Here is a 15,976-nt window from a genome sequence, read left to right as displayed (position 1 = left end):
GCAAACATGCAGCCTACCTGCATGGCCCCAGCTGGCAATGGTCTCAGCTGTCTGGGGAGTGAGTGTTTTTGAGAATGAGATCAGTGCCAGACTGGCACTTGGACTACATTTCTGTAAGTGCTTCATGTATAAGAACTGCCCATGATCCTTCATAAACAGAGTGAAACTCTCTGCTCCCACCCACTGAAACTGATTTCCTATGCAAGCAGCAAGAAGCTCTTGCCAAAGCCAACAGAGGCCCTTCAAACAGCCACTCAGCTGGCTCTCAATTTTCCTGTTTGTGTTTTTCTTTTAACGGACTGTACTCTGGAAAACAGACCACACTGCTCCATTAAACAGCAATCCATTAAATAGCAGGGCTGTACAGTAATAAAATCTATAGTGGGTATTTATATAATGAGAAATGTACAGAAAATATCCCAGGTACGAATTCTAAATTAGTTTCCCAAAGCACACTGTGGAATCTAGAGTGCTCCAAAATGTTTTTGTGTGGAGGTCAGTGATTCCTTTTTGTCCTTTGATGTCCAAATAGTGCCACTGCTGAAAATCACACCATTATTTTCAGGATTCCAAAGTCTAATAAGGAGGGATATTTTTAGTAGGAAGCAAGGCCAAAAATCTGTCGAGAGCAAAAGTTGCTGATGTATTTTTTTTAAATTTTGCAACAGAGCAAGGATGTAGCAGAGGGAAATTCCTTGCTGGGAGAACCTGAACAGCTCTGCTAAGGGACCTCTGAAATCCCATTCCCTGATTAGACTGAAGCTAGACATGAGAAGCCTGAGTTCAAAGCCAAATTGTGCCATGGATCTGTGTTGTCATCTTGTGCAATTTCCTTAGTCTTCTAATGACTGCTGTCTCCCTCCAGTCTCATTTTATAGCTGGGGTCACTTGTCTGTATTGGCATTTATACCCTACCTGCCCTGTAAGTCACCTGGATGTGGAGGTGTCTGTATTTTAGCTTTCCTGGGTGCTCACCCCTTTAGACTCACCAGGCTTTGTCAAATACTTTTGAAATAACACAGGCAACTGCCAACAGAAACCTAATTTGGTTCAGCACTGCTCAGCCAGGTCCCAGGAGCTGCTTTGATACCTTATTTAAATTTCATGTTGTGTTTTGTATCTAGGTTAAACATGCACCTAAAACTGAAAGGACAATATAAATAAATTTTGCAAGTCAAGCAGTGTTTTCCTTACAGCAGAGGAGGGAGTACAAAGAGTTTCTGTAAAGCTTGACCAGGTCACCTAAAGTTGGTGCAGCCAGAAATAGAGCCATGATCTCCTGCACTCTGACACCAAGGCTCATTCCTCCTGCTCCTCTTCTCTCTGTAATGAAAACCATATTCAAGGTGGTGTCACCTGTCTGATGTTTTCAGGCCATGGAGTTTAATGAATATCATTGCTGTCTAAGTCAAGACTTCTGTACTGTTTCCTAAATAGGATGCCAGCTCAGCTCACACTTGCTAAGTGCATCCCAAGAATTACTGTTGGGAATTTTTTCCCTTTACCTGCAGAACTCAAAGTGGTTCCTGTAGCCTTCTCTTTGCCCTTTGGTTTTACTTGCTGTTCAGGCACTTCTGGCCTTCACCTTCCCACTGTCTAAGCCTTCCAAGCTGCCCTGTGCATTCCAAGTAGCTCCTGTGCCCAAATGTGTCATGGGCTCCCCAAGTGTTCTTGGGAGTGGATGTGCAGTTTTAGAAAACAGCTTGTAGGTGGTTTTGAATCTGTAGCACTCACCAAATGCTATTTAATTGACCTTATTTCAGGTAGCTACTGCAAAATCAATTTGAACTGGCATGATGGGTACAAATTATGGAAGGAAACTAGAGAGAAAATAATTTTGAAAGGGCCACAGAGCTTGAGGAAGCATTGCTCTAGAGACCTTAAACTTGAGCTGGGATGCAGCATTAAACAGTGATGTGGTCACAGCAGTTACTTGTATTTATCTCCACAGGGTGATGGAGATAAATATTATGGAGATATATATATATATATATAATGGATATATATATAACATTATATATATTATGGAAATATATATAATATATATTATATGTATAATATTTTATATTATATAAAATAGTGTATAATGTATTTTGTATAATGTAATTATAATGTATATTATATGTGATATAAAATATATATTATTATAATAATTATAATATATCTCCATCAGTATAAATATGATAGAGATAAATGAAGATTTCCTAGCAGCTGTGGTCTGGTGGGTGCTGTGGTAGCTGCTCTGCATGTGGAGTTATTTAAGTTCCCAGTAGCCTGGTGCAGTGCATGCTGAAGGGTTTCATTGCTTGGTAATTACTGAGTGTGCTGGTCAGCCAAGGCCAGTATCAATATTGCACTCTGTGCTCTAAGCTGTCCTTTGAGTACTGAATACATGTTCCAGTATTTAATAATATCTAATGGATCAGAGAGCAGATAAAGGCAGATAAAAATTGCCAGTGTATTTTTATAATCCTCTGAAACTCTTACAGCAGCCAAACAGCGTGACATTGTGCATCTTTCTTTCGTGTTCTGAGGCTGTTATTAAAGTCATAAGGAAAATAATATTTTCCCACATATCTTACAGTGCAATTTTCATGTCTGCTAGTAAGAGTCTAGAGAACTCTGTAAACTGGTTTTGTTCTTACCATATGAAATTTGAATATTTAATTCCCAAGATAGTCTTGTATCTATGAGTACTTTTATTAAATCTGATTCCCTTGGTACATTCTAGATCAGGGAACATTGTGTTTTGTCAGTAAAGCCTGGTTTTGAGAGGGTTGGAATAATAGAGAAAGGTTGGAATAATATATCTGCTACTTCATTTGAAGGGAAAAAGTATTTTACAGTATCTGTGATATCTACTGATTAGAAAACTGTAGTGTATATCTGAAAATATCCCCACAGCAGCTTTAATTTAAAAGCACAGCCTGTCATTAATGGATTGAGCACCTGATACAGCTTTTCTGTTCCTTGGCACTATTGGTGCAAGTTCCCTTTTAATAGTTAACCATAAAATTAGGAAATGACAATTAAGCTGTGCTCTAATAAAGGCTGTGCAGGACCTGCTGCTGCCTAAGTCAGTTCTGTGCGTGCTGAAATCATAATCCCTGCAAGAAGCAGGTGTTTAAGTATAAATAACCCGATTTTTAAAAAGATTTATTGTACACCATTATTGCATTTATTACTTCTGTGGTAGAAGGAAGAATGAAATAAAAATCATTGATGGTGAAAAATAGATTTAGTGAGGTAACATATTGTACATCTCACTGCTGGACAAGGAGGAGGGAAGAAGCTGATCAGGATGCTTCAGGTAAGAAATAAAGCTCTCAGCTATTAATTACTGTAATGGTATTGAGGAGGTTATCAGCTCAAGGCAGATGTCCTGCCATGCAGGAGAGAGAGGATTATGCATTGGGAGTGTGGTGGGCACAGCAGTGCAGTGAACATGAATGTTTTCCTTTCTCTTCAAGGTATCTACACCCCTGAACCGCTCTGCAATTTCTGGTGGGCTCTTTTAGCCACGGGGTTCATGTTTGTGTACCATTTTAGCATCCTGCAGATCCTGGGACTGGTAAGTAAAGCCAGGTTAATAAATGGGTAGTCTGCAAGTACATTCAAGTAAAAACACTGAGAAGTTTGAGTGTGCAGGTCTACATGGATAAGACTACTTGCATGCAAATTTTTTGATATGGCTGCTTGTATGCAAATTGCATGTTCTAACAAGCATTTGTATCTTATATCTTGCAAGTACTGATAAAATAGTTCATAGATTGGTTATGTACCTGCATAAATCCATTTATTAAATACACAATGGAATTTGGATCTGCTTTTTTTTCTGAAAGCTGCCCTACTTGTGTTGAGCAAATGTGTATCACTTGAACATTTTTGATTATTTTGGTAATTTTCTAAATTTTCACTGTTTTTAGGTCAATCAGTGCAAGATAAAAATATTCTTAATTGATAAATTATTGTTGCTTCCTCAGGTTACAGAAGTGAATTTGAACAACATGCTGTGCCCAGCCATCTCAGATCCTTTCTATGGGCCCTGGTACCGAATCTGGGCATCTGGACATCAGACTGTCATGACCATGACTCATGGGAAGCTCATAATCCTGCTGTTTCACAGTGCTGTCCCCACCCTCAAATGGAGCATGGACTTGCTTGGACTCCCAGCTAAGAAAATAGACTGAAATTTCTCCCCACAGAGCAGTTCATACAGGAAGCAGAGATATACTGGAAAACAAAGAGGGGGGGATGAGAGGACAATGTCTTTCTACTTCTTCCCTCAGTTTTTTGCCTCAAAAACACCTCTGTAATGAAGTGAGGTTTTTTTACCTGCTATTTCTCACTGCCTATTGCCAATGGCAAAATTAGTGGCCTTATTTTGGGGAAGGTTCATGTTTTATACATTTTGTATAGATTACAGTAGAATCTTGCTAAGCCACCATTTAAAATTAGGCCAGGACCTGTCCACATTCCAGCAGAGAGAGTGGCAGTGCTACCTCATTTTGATTCATTTTCCATTAAAGAATTGTACACTTCTAGGACAGGAAATAATGCTGAATTGTAGCACTCCACTGATGTGAACCAACATGCTGGACTGCATCTCCTGGCTTAACTCTTAAAGCCTGAATGTTCCAAAATGGTCACAGGAAATCATGCACACAATCTTCCAATCAGAAGTGCAAAACAGTGAGGTTCTACTGTATTTTCTTAAAGCTGGTTGAAAATGTTGGGGAACAATAACTCATTAAAAATATTAATCAACTACTTAATTTCTAAGCTGCAGTGGGTAAGTACCTATCTAGTGAAGTCCCATCATGATGCTTTGGAGATGCTTTTATTTTGGTAAGGGGAAAAAAATGTTGAAATAATTTCAAAAGACCATGTTATGTATAGGCCATGATAAGATATTGCATCCACTGTTCTGTCCTGACTTAGAACAAAATGCTTTTTTTTCACTTACCTTATACTGGAGAAGGAGTGGAGATACCAAGTCCAATGTAAACATCAGGGGTTTTTTTATATTTAGTATCCTTTGAAACATTCCTGCTTTGTCTGCGCTGATCTTCACTGACCAGACTGGTTGCTGAAGAAACCAAATGAAACTGTTCTCTCCCTACAGTTCTGCCATATTATGTGTATTGATTTTAAAATACAGGTATAAAAAGGAATGTCCAATCAGTGCAGGCCTCTACTGCAAAGGGCATGTTCCACTTTAGTAGCATGGCCCATCAATGTCTTTTGGAGAACAGGATGGGCAGAATGATCAACTGTGCTCAAATTTTGCAGGAGGAGGAACCATTGGGCAGAAAGAGAGAAAATCCTGACTGTGTTCTTCCAGAATTGTGAGTCCATTATGCAGACTGTTGTGTTTCAGGGCTGCAGATTTTTCTTGTACAGAAGTTTGGGGGAATTTATAGATTGTGTTGTCAAAGCTGTGATTTGTAAGATAAACCAAAACCATCATACCTCCTCCAGCTGGATCACCTGAAGGTATGTGCTGAAGTTAAGGTACAGATATTTATACCTCAGGAAGCAAAAGTAAGTTGACTTTTTTTTTCTTAAGAAAGCAAAAAATTATTTTGTGAGGGAACAAATGGCTACTTCAAATATTTTTACTCCATGTGATTGAAAAAAGTTCACCTCAATCAGAAATACATTGTCCCATATTCTGATTTACAAACTGGTTTCTGGCATTTTCCATGCCTTGCTGTGTATATATAAGAATATACTGTATGCTCACAACTTGAGAACATGCAGCATGTACCTAAACTGTCCCTCAGGCATATACAGCTGGTGTTAGTATTACAATAGAAGGACTTTAAACAAATTTTGCAAATACTACTTAGCATTATTATTTGCTTAACTCATGGTTTATGGGTTTTTGTTTTAATTGCCTTTTTTTTTTTTTTTTTTTTATACAATCTTCCCTTTTTTTTTCCTGTCAGTATATTGTAGTTACTGGAAACACTTCTCTAAGTAGGAGCCTTTTCTGTTTTCCTTTTTTAAACTATAGCATTTCCTATCTGTAATCATCTGCTTCAGGGCATTCCAAACAAGTACAAAGCAGCTGCTGTTTGCCACCATTGACTGCCTCTGGTCAATTAAAACTGCAGGAGCATTTCAATGAGCTCAGGTGTCTCACTCAGTGCAGGCTCTGTGCTTGGAAAGCAGAATTTGTAAGCTCTTCTGGCTGACTTAAAATTCAGTAGCAGGAATGTGAGCAGAGCTGCCAGGGCCATCCCTGGGCAGTGCAAAGGGATTCCTGGTGCAGAGCTGCTGGGAGTGCTTTTCCCTCTTATGCTGCTCCAGTTGTTTTGAGTCACACAGAAATTCCAGGTGTAATTTCACCACATGGGGTTTGCTGCTGGAGCTGCTCATCAGAGCCAGTGGGGCACTTGGACTGTCCTTCTAAACCTTGTGTGGGCACGTTCTGGAGCTTGTTGAATCTTTTCTACCAATTTAAGCTGAGAAAATGTCTCACTGAACAAGGCAAAAAAGTAGAGAGATAACCAACTCCTGCACTCAGTAAGGATTTTAGAAGTACTGGAGCTGCAGTGAAGGAATCAAATGGTGCAGCTGGAGTCAGGTGGGAAGGCAGGCAGTCCAATGTTCACCTTTTGAATATAAACTGTTGCTTATTTGTTGCTGTGCACTATCAGTGAGGCTGGCTGAGTTAGAACAGAATCATTTAGGTTGGAGAAAACCTGTGAGTTCATCAAACCAAGCATTAACCCAGCACTGCTGAGCCCACCATTTACCCTTATCCCCAGGTGCCACACCTACACATCTTTTAAACCCCTCCAGGGTTGGGGACTCCACTGCAGCCTGTTCAAGGCTTGATAACCCTTCTGGGGAAGAAATTTTTCCCAAACTCCAATTTAAACCTTTCCTGGTGCCACTGAAGGCTGTTTCCTCTTGTCATGTTGCTTATTTCCTGGGACAAGAGGCTGACCCCAACTCTCCCTTCAGGCAGTTGCAGAGTGACAGGTCCACCCTGAGCCTCCTTTTCCCCAGGCTAAAGCCTCAGCCATTCCTTAGATGTGTGCTCCAGACCCTTCCCCAGCTCTAATGCTTTGCTTTGGATGTGCTCCAGAGCCTCAGTGTCTTTCCTGTAGTGGCAGCCCCAAAACTTACAATTATTCCCTCCTTCCCTATGCCCTTCTTTGAAGGCTTTTAGAACTTTATGTAGATTTATGGTGACCCACCACTCAAAATTGCATCAGTGTAGCTGAGACAGGCTCCACAGAAGGGGAAGGATAGGTCAGAATGGGAGCAGAAATGGGAAAAACTTCTGAAGCAATTGTGGAACTTCAGATCCTTCATTCCTCACCTATCTCTGGTATCTGCTGGGAATATGCATTAGCCAGAGCTTGCCATATGTGCAGGAAATGGGAAAGCAGAGTGCTTCATCTCTATAGCACTTATTTGTTGTTTTCCCTGGCAGAGGCTGATTCTTCTTTTCCCTGAATGGTTTATTTTATAGGCAGTTACATTATACAGATTTCTTTGGTTGCTTTATGCTTATTTATGCTGGAAATGAAAGCACCAAAGTGTAATGCTGTTCTTAGGAGGCAATTGCCTTCTCTCCCGGGGAATTACACACTCAGTCCATGTCAAGATAACTTGAAGCTGTTGCCCAGTACCTGGTGATGAGGTTTTACAGTGCTGCAGTGCAATGCAATTGAAAGGGCTGTCCTAGGGCTCCTGTCACAGGTGCCCAGATGTGTCATGGCACTGGGAACTTCAGCAGCTGAAGCAGAGTGCAAAATCTCACCCCAGAGCAACTTCATTTGCTGGCCAGAATACTCCAAAAAATTCTTGTGCAGTGCCACTGCCTGGCCTTCAGAGATGCTGGTGTGGGTGAAGGGGTCTGAACAGAGCCCTCCAAGTGTCAGTATTGTAGGCATTTCAAAAGAAACAAACTCCTTGCTCCAGCTGCCACTGGCTGCATTTTCCTCCAAGTCTACCCATGAATGCAGCATTATTTTGTATAATAAACCTGTTTACTGATGGGTTTGTTTATGCAGCATTGCAGTAAGTAGCTCTCCAAACCAGTAACATTTCTGCCCCCACCACCTCGTGCCACGGCTGCAGCTGTCCAGGATCCCTGCAGTGCTTTTTCCAGGGATTCAGACACTGTACAGTGCCTGAGCTGGATCTATTTGTTCAACTTCCTCTTTTAAGCACCAAAGGAGAATTTGCTTTGTTTCTTTTGAGAGGTGCTAACAAATAGCTCTTGCCCATGTGTTTGCAAATTGATGAAAAGCCACAGTCTGTGAACGCACACCTGGAGCTGGTTTTGGTTCAGCTTCTTAGTTCAAAGATGCTGCCTCAAGCTAAACTTGTGTGTGCTTGAGGAAAAGTCAGTCCATTTGCAGTCCAGTCAAACCTTGAGGTCACAGAGTACCTAAGAGTAGGTTTCTGTTTCTGGCCACAGAGTTTTGATATTCTTGTATATTTGAGATAATTTTATAAAGTTCAATTGTATTTTTCAGAAATGGCTATTTGCAACTGTTAACTGACTGTACTTCTATGTCCTAAGTCTTGCATCTAAACCAGAAGCATTTGTTTTCTATGCATCCATAGCTTATGGAAAATAGAGTTGTGGTGTTTTCTTCAGTGTGACAATTGTTTCACTCTAGGTGGATCCTTAGCAATTCAATTCATCCTTACAGTTAACAAAGCTCTGAAAAGCCAAAACCCAGGAAGAGGGTACATGTCAGCCCTGGTGGGAGGTTTCTGCAGGCAGGCAGGTCAGCTTTGGTGTTTTCAGTTCTACAGTGACAGGATTCATAACAAATCTGTTGATTTTTGTGACCTTGTACTTCAAGTGATATTGCTGTAAATTTCTCTTGCAGCTGCTGGTGTAACTTAGTCAAAGTCAAGCTGTTTTATAAATAATTTTATTTTTATTCAGGGTCAATTTTGTACTTTTAAAAACTCTTTCTGCATTTCCTGAGTCATTATCCCAATGCTGCAGAGGACACAGCAGGCAGAGCAGTGAGCACACCCCACTGTCCCTGACCATCCTGTGCCAGGGGCTGGGCTGGAGCACCAGGGGCCTGCAGGGCTGCTTTCCCCACACTCCAGTCCCAGCATGGCATTATCCAGGCACAGAAGGGGTTGGAAAGGGCAAGGATGGATGTGGATGGGCTCAACTGCCACATATGCTGTTAGGTCTGAATAATTTGTAAGTGTTATAAATTTTGTAAACTTTTTAATGTGCTAAACTTTGGTTATGAGGTAACATTTACAAATGAGGGGTAATTTGTGTATTTGTTTTTGTATTCTGCTCTGGTGGGCTTTTTTGTTGTTGTGCCCTAAGTCCAGATCATTGGGCAAATAGTTGTTAAACCTTGGAATTAAAACAAATAAATGCATTTTACTGGATACTGGATAGTTTTGTTATCATTCTAATTGTGCCGTGGCTGAGTCTGTCTTGCTTAGGACTTTGTATAACTAGATAAGAATCACAGAGGCACATTAATATTAGCTCCTTATAAATCAGGTAAGAAGATGGATGCTCCTGTCTGAAACAATCTGATGTTGTCTACCTTGCACACAGCAGTTCCTGGGAGAACAGTGGTACTGGGATTTCTGGAATCCTAAGCAGTTCAGTCTGACTTTTGCCTGTTACCTGTCAGTCAAGAGCAGTTTACTGGCAGAGCTCATTGCAGGCTATAAATCCTTTAATCACTGTTTAAATAGGACCTGTCCTTGTCTTTCAGGTGCAGAGTTCAGGGGCTGTTGCAGCACAAGGATCCTTTTTCCAGGCTTCCTCACTGTTCCTACCCCAGCCTGGGCAATGTCCTGTAATTCCCATTTCACAGCACTTTAGCAGAAGATGTGAAAACATATACAGAAGTTTTCAGCTCACACCTTTTTTCAGAAAGCTGCTGTAGGACTGCACTCAGCCTCACATCACAAGGTGGCAAAGTAGTTATAATGTACTTTGCAAATGCTTCTGGCTGTAATAAACATGATTGCAGCATAGTTAAATGTATTCTTGTGACCCAGTACATCTCAGACAAGCAGGTTATTGCCTTGTGTTCAGTTCTTGGCAAATACTGTTCTTGGAAAAAGAACATACTGGATGTGCCCACCCTGTGTTATTATATATCCATTGCAGAGGATTCAATTTTTCATGTGGCTGGGGAAAAGAATCAATTTTCCAGCTTAATTTCTCTGGAAGAGTACAAAGACTGAGGAAACAGCTGAAGTAGAAATCCAGTGTGAAGTGCTGTATGGCAGCCTGAGTTGAACCAAGCAAGCAATTTCCCATTGCAGGCACTGCTGATTACTGTCAGCAGCCCTCTGTAACTAATTGGAAATCAGCCTTTTATTGTTTAATACCAACAAATATGTAAGAATAAGTGAGTTTCTACATCTGAAACACCCTTAATGCTACTGGCTTGGTTTGATTTTTACAGCATGGGAACTGGAGAGCTAAAGCAGTGAGAAAAGTGGGAACCCATTGTAGGAAGTGGTAATTAGCTCTGCCTTTCAATGGCCTTGGGGTTTTAGACTAGTTTTAGTGTAGGTTTTACACTGAATTTTACCAAATCTGTGAGCCAAGCTTCCATCACTGGTTTAGTATTTACCCAGGCAGGTTTCCTTTCAGATGTTTGTTACTCTCCTAGATCACAGTTTCAGAGCAAGTGAAGGAATGGCTGCATCAGACTTCAACATCCAAAGGTTACATGGACTCTATTTCTCTGCTTTCAAAGGCGCTGCAGCTACAGCCAGCAAAGCTTTTAAAAGAGCATGAGGCAAACAAAGCCCTTCAAAACTCAGAGCTGAGTTCCAGGGAGATGGAATGCTTTGTCTCAGGAATTATCCTACAGAGGAAATATGCTCCCTCTACCTCAGACTCAGTAGAAAGTGTCTCAGTGCACCAAGAATTTGGCTGAGGGACCAAAGTTCTCCAACTCAGTTTTGGCACCAGCTGTGCTGTTGCTTTGACAGATGTTCTTCAATACACACTGGCACAAGGTTCTGTTGAACAGTCTGGCTGTTAAGGGGTACCAGTGCTGTGTTGCTGACACCAGTATAGTTGGTTCTGCAAAGAAGTTTTGCTTTAAAAGCATTTCTGCTTCACAGGAGGGAGCTCAGGCCTGGACAGAATTCCATGTGTAAAGTTAGACAAGAAGTACAAAACTGAACTGGCAATTGATATAAATACTGCTGAATATACTGATAAATAACTGATGCAGCTGATATAAATGGTGATTTCACTGGGAGTGTTTAGTGCACGTACCTTTCTCCAGTTTGTTCCTACAGCAGACAAGACAGGAAAATATTTCTAACACACCATTAGCCTTTGACATTAACACCAGGTACAAATGCTTCAATAAAAACACTGACCAAGCAACACAATTAAGCAGAGAAACATAAAAAGAAATGGTGATTCTTTTTCCTTATTTTATTGGGTAAATGATTTAAAAGGTAATAACAATAGTGTTAAAACTACTACAATATCTTTCCACAGCCATATCTCACAGACCCACAGATAACCTTCTAGCATTTTTTTTTCTTTTTCCTCATTTTTCTCTTTTGAAGCCGTACTTATATTAAAATGCCCATTTCAACAGTTTCTTCACACTAATAGCAATTAAATGTGGAAGGAAGAAGGATCTAGTTATAAAGGAAGGGGGTTCAGGTAATCTGTGATATTACTGTAATCAATTGAGTTGCTAAGGAGGGAAGGAAAAGACCGAGGCCTTACAAGCTACTCCAGGTAGCTCTAAGCCCATGTGTGTCACCATGGCATTGAAGATAACTCAAGATGCTGGTGAACAATTTAAAGTAAGTTTGTTTTTTTTTTTGTAACATATAAAACACTAAAATAACTTAGAAACTAGATCCAAATATCTTGAAAAGAATCAACTTTGATATATAAAAACAGTCATAAGTTGTTACAAAAGTTTCAAACAAAAGTTTGTTTTCTCAGTGCGTTTATGTACCAGCGCAATTACTGAGTCCAGAGCAAAGAAAGAGGTTTTTCTTTTTTATTTTTTTTCTTTAACAGTAATAAAAAATGAGGAAAACATATCTTTGTATATAAAGAATCATTGCTGGTCTTAAGAATAAATGTAACCAGAAACCCTTAAATCTGAGAGGCACACTTTGGGTTTCTCTTTTTTTTTTTTTTTAACTTTTTTTTTTTTTTTTAACATAAAATGAAAGTCACCAGTTTATTTAAATGGAGGAGATACTCAGACTCCCCAAATAAACTTAATTCAATTAACATCACTAGCAAAAATCAGTTAGAAACTGTACAAAAATAAAAAAGTTAACACATTTAATCCTGCAGGGATTTTGTAAGGACTGGAAGGCAGGCTTTAGGAGCAGCATTTGGGCATGGCTGGAGGCTTCTTTGGTTCGATCTAACACACATAAGAGATGTAACCTACTCCAGACAACAGTTTTAAAAACCCGCACAGTTGAGACAAGTAGAGGTCCATATACAAACTCCAGGTGTGCCAGGGCTGTGCCCACCTTGGTTCCAGAGCGGGGCTGAGGTCAGGACCGGAGCGTCCCCCCCTGCCGCGGTGGCAGCGGGAAGGACACTTGAAGCATCACCGAGTAACAGCTTCGTGTCAAGTCTATGGTTTGGTTGTCTAACTCAGTTTACAGAACAGAGTTTTTAGGAACATTAGGCAAGAGATTGAAAAAAAAACCAAAAAAACCCAACAATCTCTTCAATGGAATAAGGCAAACTGAGTAGTGCTCATTAAAAAAAAAATAAATCAGCATTTCAACTTAACAAACAGTGAAATAAGCTACTTGGTTGTACCTTAATTTCTATAAAGTACCCCAAATGAAAATCAAATCTGTAGCTAACCCCAACAATGCAGCTAAAAGCTACTAAATGTAACTACGAGGGAATGACATTTGTGAGAGCAGTTGCTGATTAGCTTTAAGCAAACAGACCTGTGCTGTGCCAGTGCATGTCACAGTGAGCTGCACGTTTGGTACGAAGAATCCCACAATTACAGAGAAACAATCTGCAGCAGTTCAGCACAATGTGCTGAGGAGGTAGGTGCCCTAGAAACACTGTAGGTAGACTGATTATTCCAATCTTAAAAAAAAAAAATCATACAATCTGATTGACCACAGACTCTGTAACAGTTTTTAAATTAGTGATACAAAACTCTGGTCCAGAAGGGTCTGGCATAAGCTCGGTTCAAAAGCACACCTTTACAGTTTGTATAACACCCTTAACTATATTTTTAAGCAACAGCTACTAAGAGATAGACAAAAATGCATTGTGCATTATGCTGTATACAAAAAGGAGACAAAACTATCCTTTTCTCCCCCAAGCCATGGTGGGAAGTATTGCTGACCTTGTCCTTAAAATCCTGCAGGATTGTTTATTCATCAGTATATCATTATTACACTGGTAAGAAATTCTGTATAACATCTGCATATATCGAAGATTTCTTAAAAAATCTGATATGATTTTAGATCCGCATGACCAGTCACGTGACCTTCTTGAGGTTGATTAGCACCTTTCAATACATATATATTTTTATATATAATAGATCTTTTTAAAAAACTTCTAACAATGAGCTCATGCAGAAGCACGAGCGAGCTGTAACGAGATGACAGATAAAGATGGGGTTGGATGACTTTTTTCGCAGCAGAATGATTCAGTTTGTGCTCAGGTTCCCTATAAGGGCAAGAAAAAAAACCAACACAACTCTATCAGGTAGCCACTTGTTCACATTTCCACTTGAAGACTAATTCATCTAAAAGTGTTCCCCAAGTAGAAACAAGACAACAGTATCATCCAAAATAGCCTCTGTATAAACATTTACTCATTTTTGCAGCTTCTGGCTGGCATCTCTTGGCTCCTGAAATTTCAGGCCCTCTGCTTAAAAATTAAGGCATCGCAACTGAAAATGGTAATATTTGGACATAAATGCTGTGGATGAAGGAATACCAAAGACCTTCTATAAGAACCTCCATAGAAATTAAGTGGCAGACCTAACCTCACATAAGGGATGAGCATAATTTATCCTTATCTGACTTTGAAACCCTATTGAAACGCTTTTACAGTTAATCCAATTTTTTTTAAAACTGAATTTTATCTATTTGATTTTTATATATCTATGTATTTACAAACATTCATTATTCAAAGTAACTGGAATTTCTGCTTACTGTGGTTTACTCACTCAGATTAGGAAGGTCTTTTCTGTAACAGGCAGCCTGTGCTGCAACAGGCAGCAGCGGGAGTTCTGCAGGCACAGGAGGAAGCAGTGAGCTCCTGCCATCGACTGGCCTTGCAAACAGACCACACATACCTTTTACTAAATCCTATTTTTACAGCAGGAAAAAGTTCCAATCGATTTTCTTTCTTCTACCGTGTGGAGGGGGATCAGAATTATTACACAGTACTTACAGCTCTCAAGCACTATTCCTGCAATAGATGAAAACATGTAACATTATGGCATACTTGTCCTGGCTCTCTCACAAGAGTTTTTCCTTTTATTAAACAAAAGTTAACTTGATCCAACTATTCAAGACTTGATAAAATTCAGTAAGTTCAAAAGCAGATGAAGAACAAAACAGGGATTTCTCTTTTCCAAAATAAGTTTGCTAATAATAATAAAAAAAAGTAAATCTCACTTTAAAGAGAAAAAAAAGTGTCCAAAACCCTGATGCCAGAGCACCCTCAACAGGGTTTGCTAAAATGTCTGGAGTATATGTTTTCTATGAATTTCATATATAAGTATATAATTATGTTATAGTCAAAGGCACTAAAATCTAAATCCATTTCCTTCCTAATACGACATCTGCTACTCACCAATCTGTTTTTAGGACACAAATGTCACTCCTAATTTGAGTCATCACAAAGGCATCGTCTCATTACGAATGCATTCTCGTGACTACTCCTGACAGCCCTGGGCTGCCTGTGATTCCCAGCACAGGATGGGACACAAAAGGGTCCTGGGTTGGATTGTGCCCAAATCATTGAGGCCACTTGATTCTGAAAATGCTGCCATGTTAACATCACCTCTCGCTGTACATGAGTTGCTTCTCTTCATCCCAAAAAAGCATTTTGCATGTCAGCCTTGGTGCTCCGGCTGTTTGTGCTGGATCTGGAGATCCTGTACAGAGCTACATGGAATCTTTACTGTGAAGGTGAGATATTGTACACACAACGTCATTAAGAATGTTATGAAAATGCAATTCATTGTCTACTTCAATACCTGAATCTGATATGTTTCATTCCCTATCACACCCTTTAATGCAAAAGCCATGAATGCCTTCTTGCTAAGCAAAGCATCCCTAACTGCAATCCTTAAACTCTTCCTTCCATCCACAGTTACAGAAAGCCTTGATTGATATAATTCAATGTTAATGAAGTAGAAATTTAAATTTTCATAAAAAACCCAAGGGTATATGCTGCAAAAAAATCTGCAGTGAATCAATAAGAAAAAGGTATGGGATCTTTGTAGTAATGCAGTTTTCCCTCCCGTTGCCATGATGAGCTGAACCAACCAAGGAGCCTCAACATGGCAACGGAAACTATCATCATAAAATGGTACAGTAATAGAGATAGCTAGACCAAGAAGGGGCAGGGTCTCCTGGGAAGAGGTCTGCAGAGAGGTCCAGTGACTGGTCATGCGGCTCAGTGTCAGGAATAATGGTTGTATGGTGGAAGGGGGTGCCCAATACCATTCTGGAAGTGATGATGCTGACGATGGGCAAGGTACTCTGTGTAGCTCATCGTCATCTTCTCACTGCGGTACCTGGCAAAGAGCAGAGAGCCACTTCAGGAACTGTTACCAGGAAGCTGCAAGTAGCACCAGAAATGCTGCACTGCTGCTTTGTTTAGTGGTAAGAGCTCTGTACTTCTGATGCTGGGATTAAGACTGACTTCAGCTGCACAAGGGAACTGCCACAAATGCCAGGGTCATTTCCTGAATCATGCGACAAATCACAATGTAACTGCTCATGAAAA

General features: G+C 40.1%; 2 protein-coding genes across 3 annotated transcripts in view; one reads left to right on the top strand and one right to left on the bottom strand.

The window, feature by feature from the left end:
• The window catches only part of TMEM164 (transmembrane protein 164), a 32,472-nt gene extending 26,534 nt beyond the window's left edge, over positions 1–5,938 (top strand). For both annotated transcript variants that reach the window (XM_058813974.1, XM_058813975.1), the window contains 2 exons: positions 3,471–3,571; positions 3,984–5,938. In XM_058813974.1, the coding sequence (XP_058669957.1) occupies positions 3,471–3,571; positions 3,984–4,190 (308 nt within the window). In that variant the 3' untranslated portion in view covers positions 4,191–5,938. The remainder of the gene's footprint in view (positions 1–3,470; positions 3,572–3,983) is intronic.
• A 6,193-nt stretch (positions 5,939–12,131) lies between these two features.
• AMMECR1 (AMMECR nuclear protein 1) overlaps positions 12,132–15,976 on the bottom strand; it is a 96,238-nt gene continuing 92,393 nt past the window's right edge. The window contains exon 7 of the mRNA XM_058814018.1: positions 12,132–15,764. Coding sequence (XP_058670001.1) covers positions 15,650–15,764 — 115 coding nt within the window. The 3' untranslated portion in view covers positions 12,132–15,649. The remainder of the gene's footprint in view (positions 15,765–15,976) is intronic.

Source organism: Ammospiza caudacuta, chromosome 14 (assembly GCF_027887145.1).
Source record: "Ammospiza caudacuta isolate bAmmCau1 chromosome 14, bAmmCau1.pri, whole genome shotgun sequence".
Classification (NCBI taxonomy): domain Eukaryota; kingdom Metazoa; phylum Chordata; class Aves; order Passeriformes; family Passerellidae; genus Ammospiza; species Ammospiza caudacuta.
The sequence above is the reverse complement of the archived record's forward strand: the minus strand, read 5'-3'. Positions and strand labels throughout refer to the sequence as shown.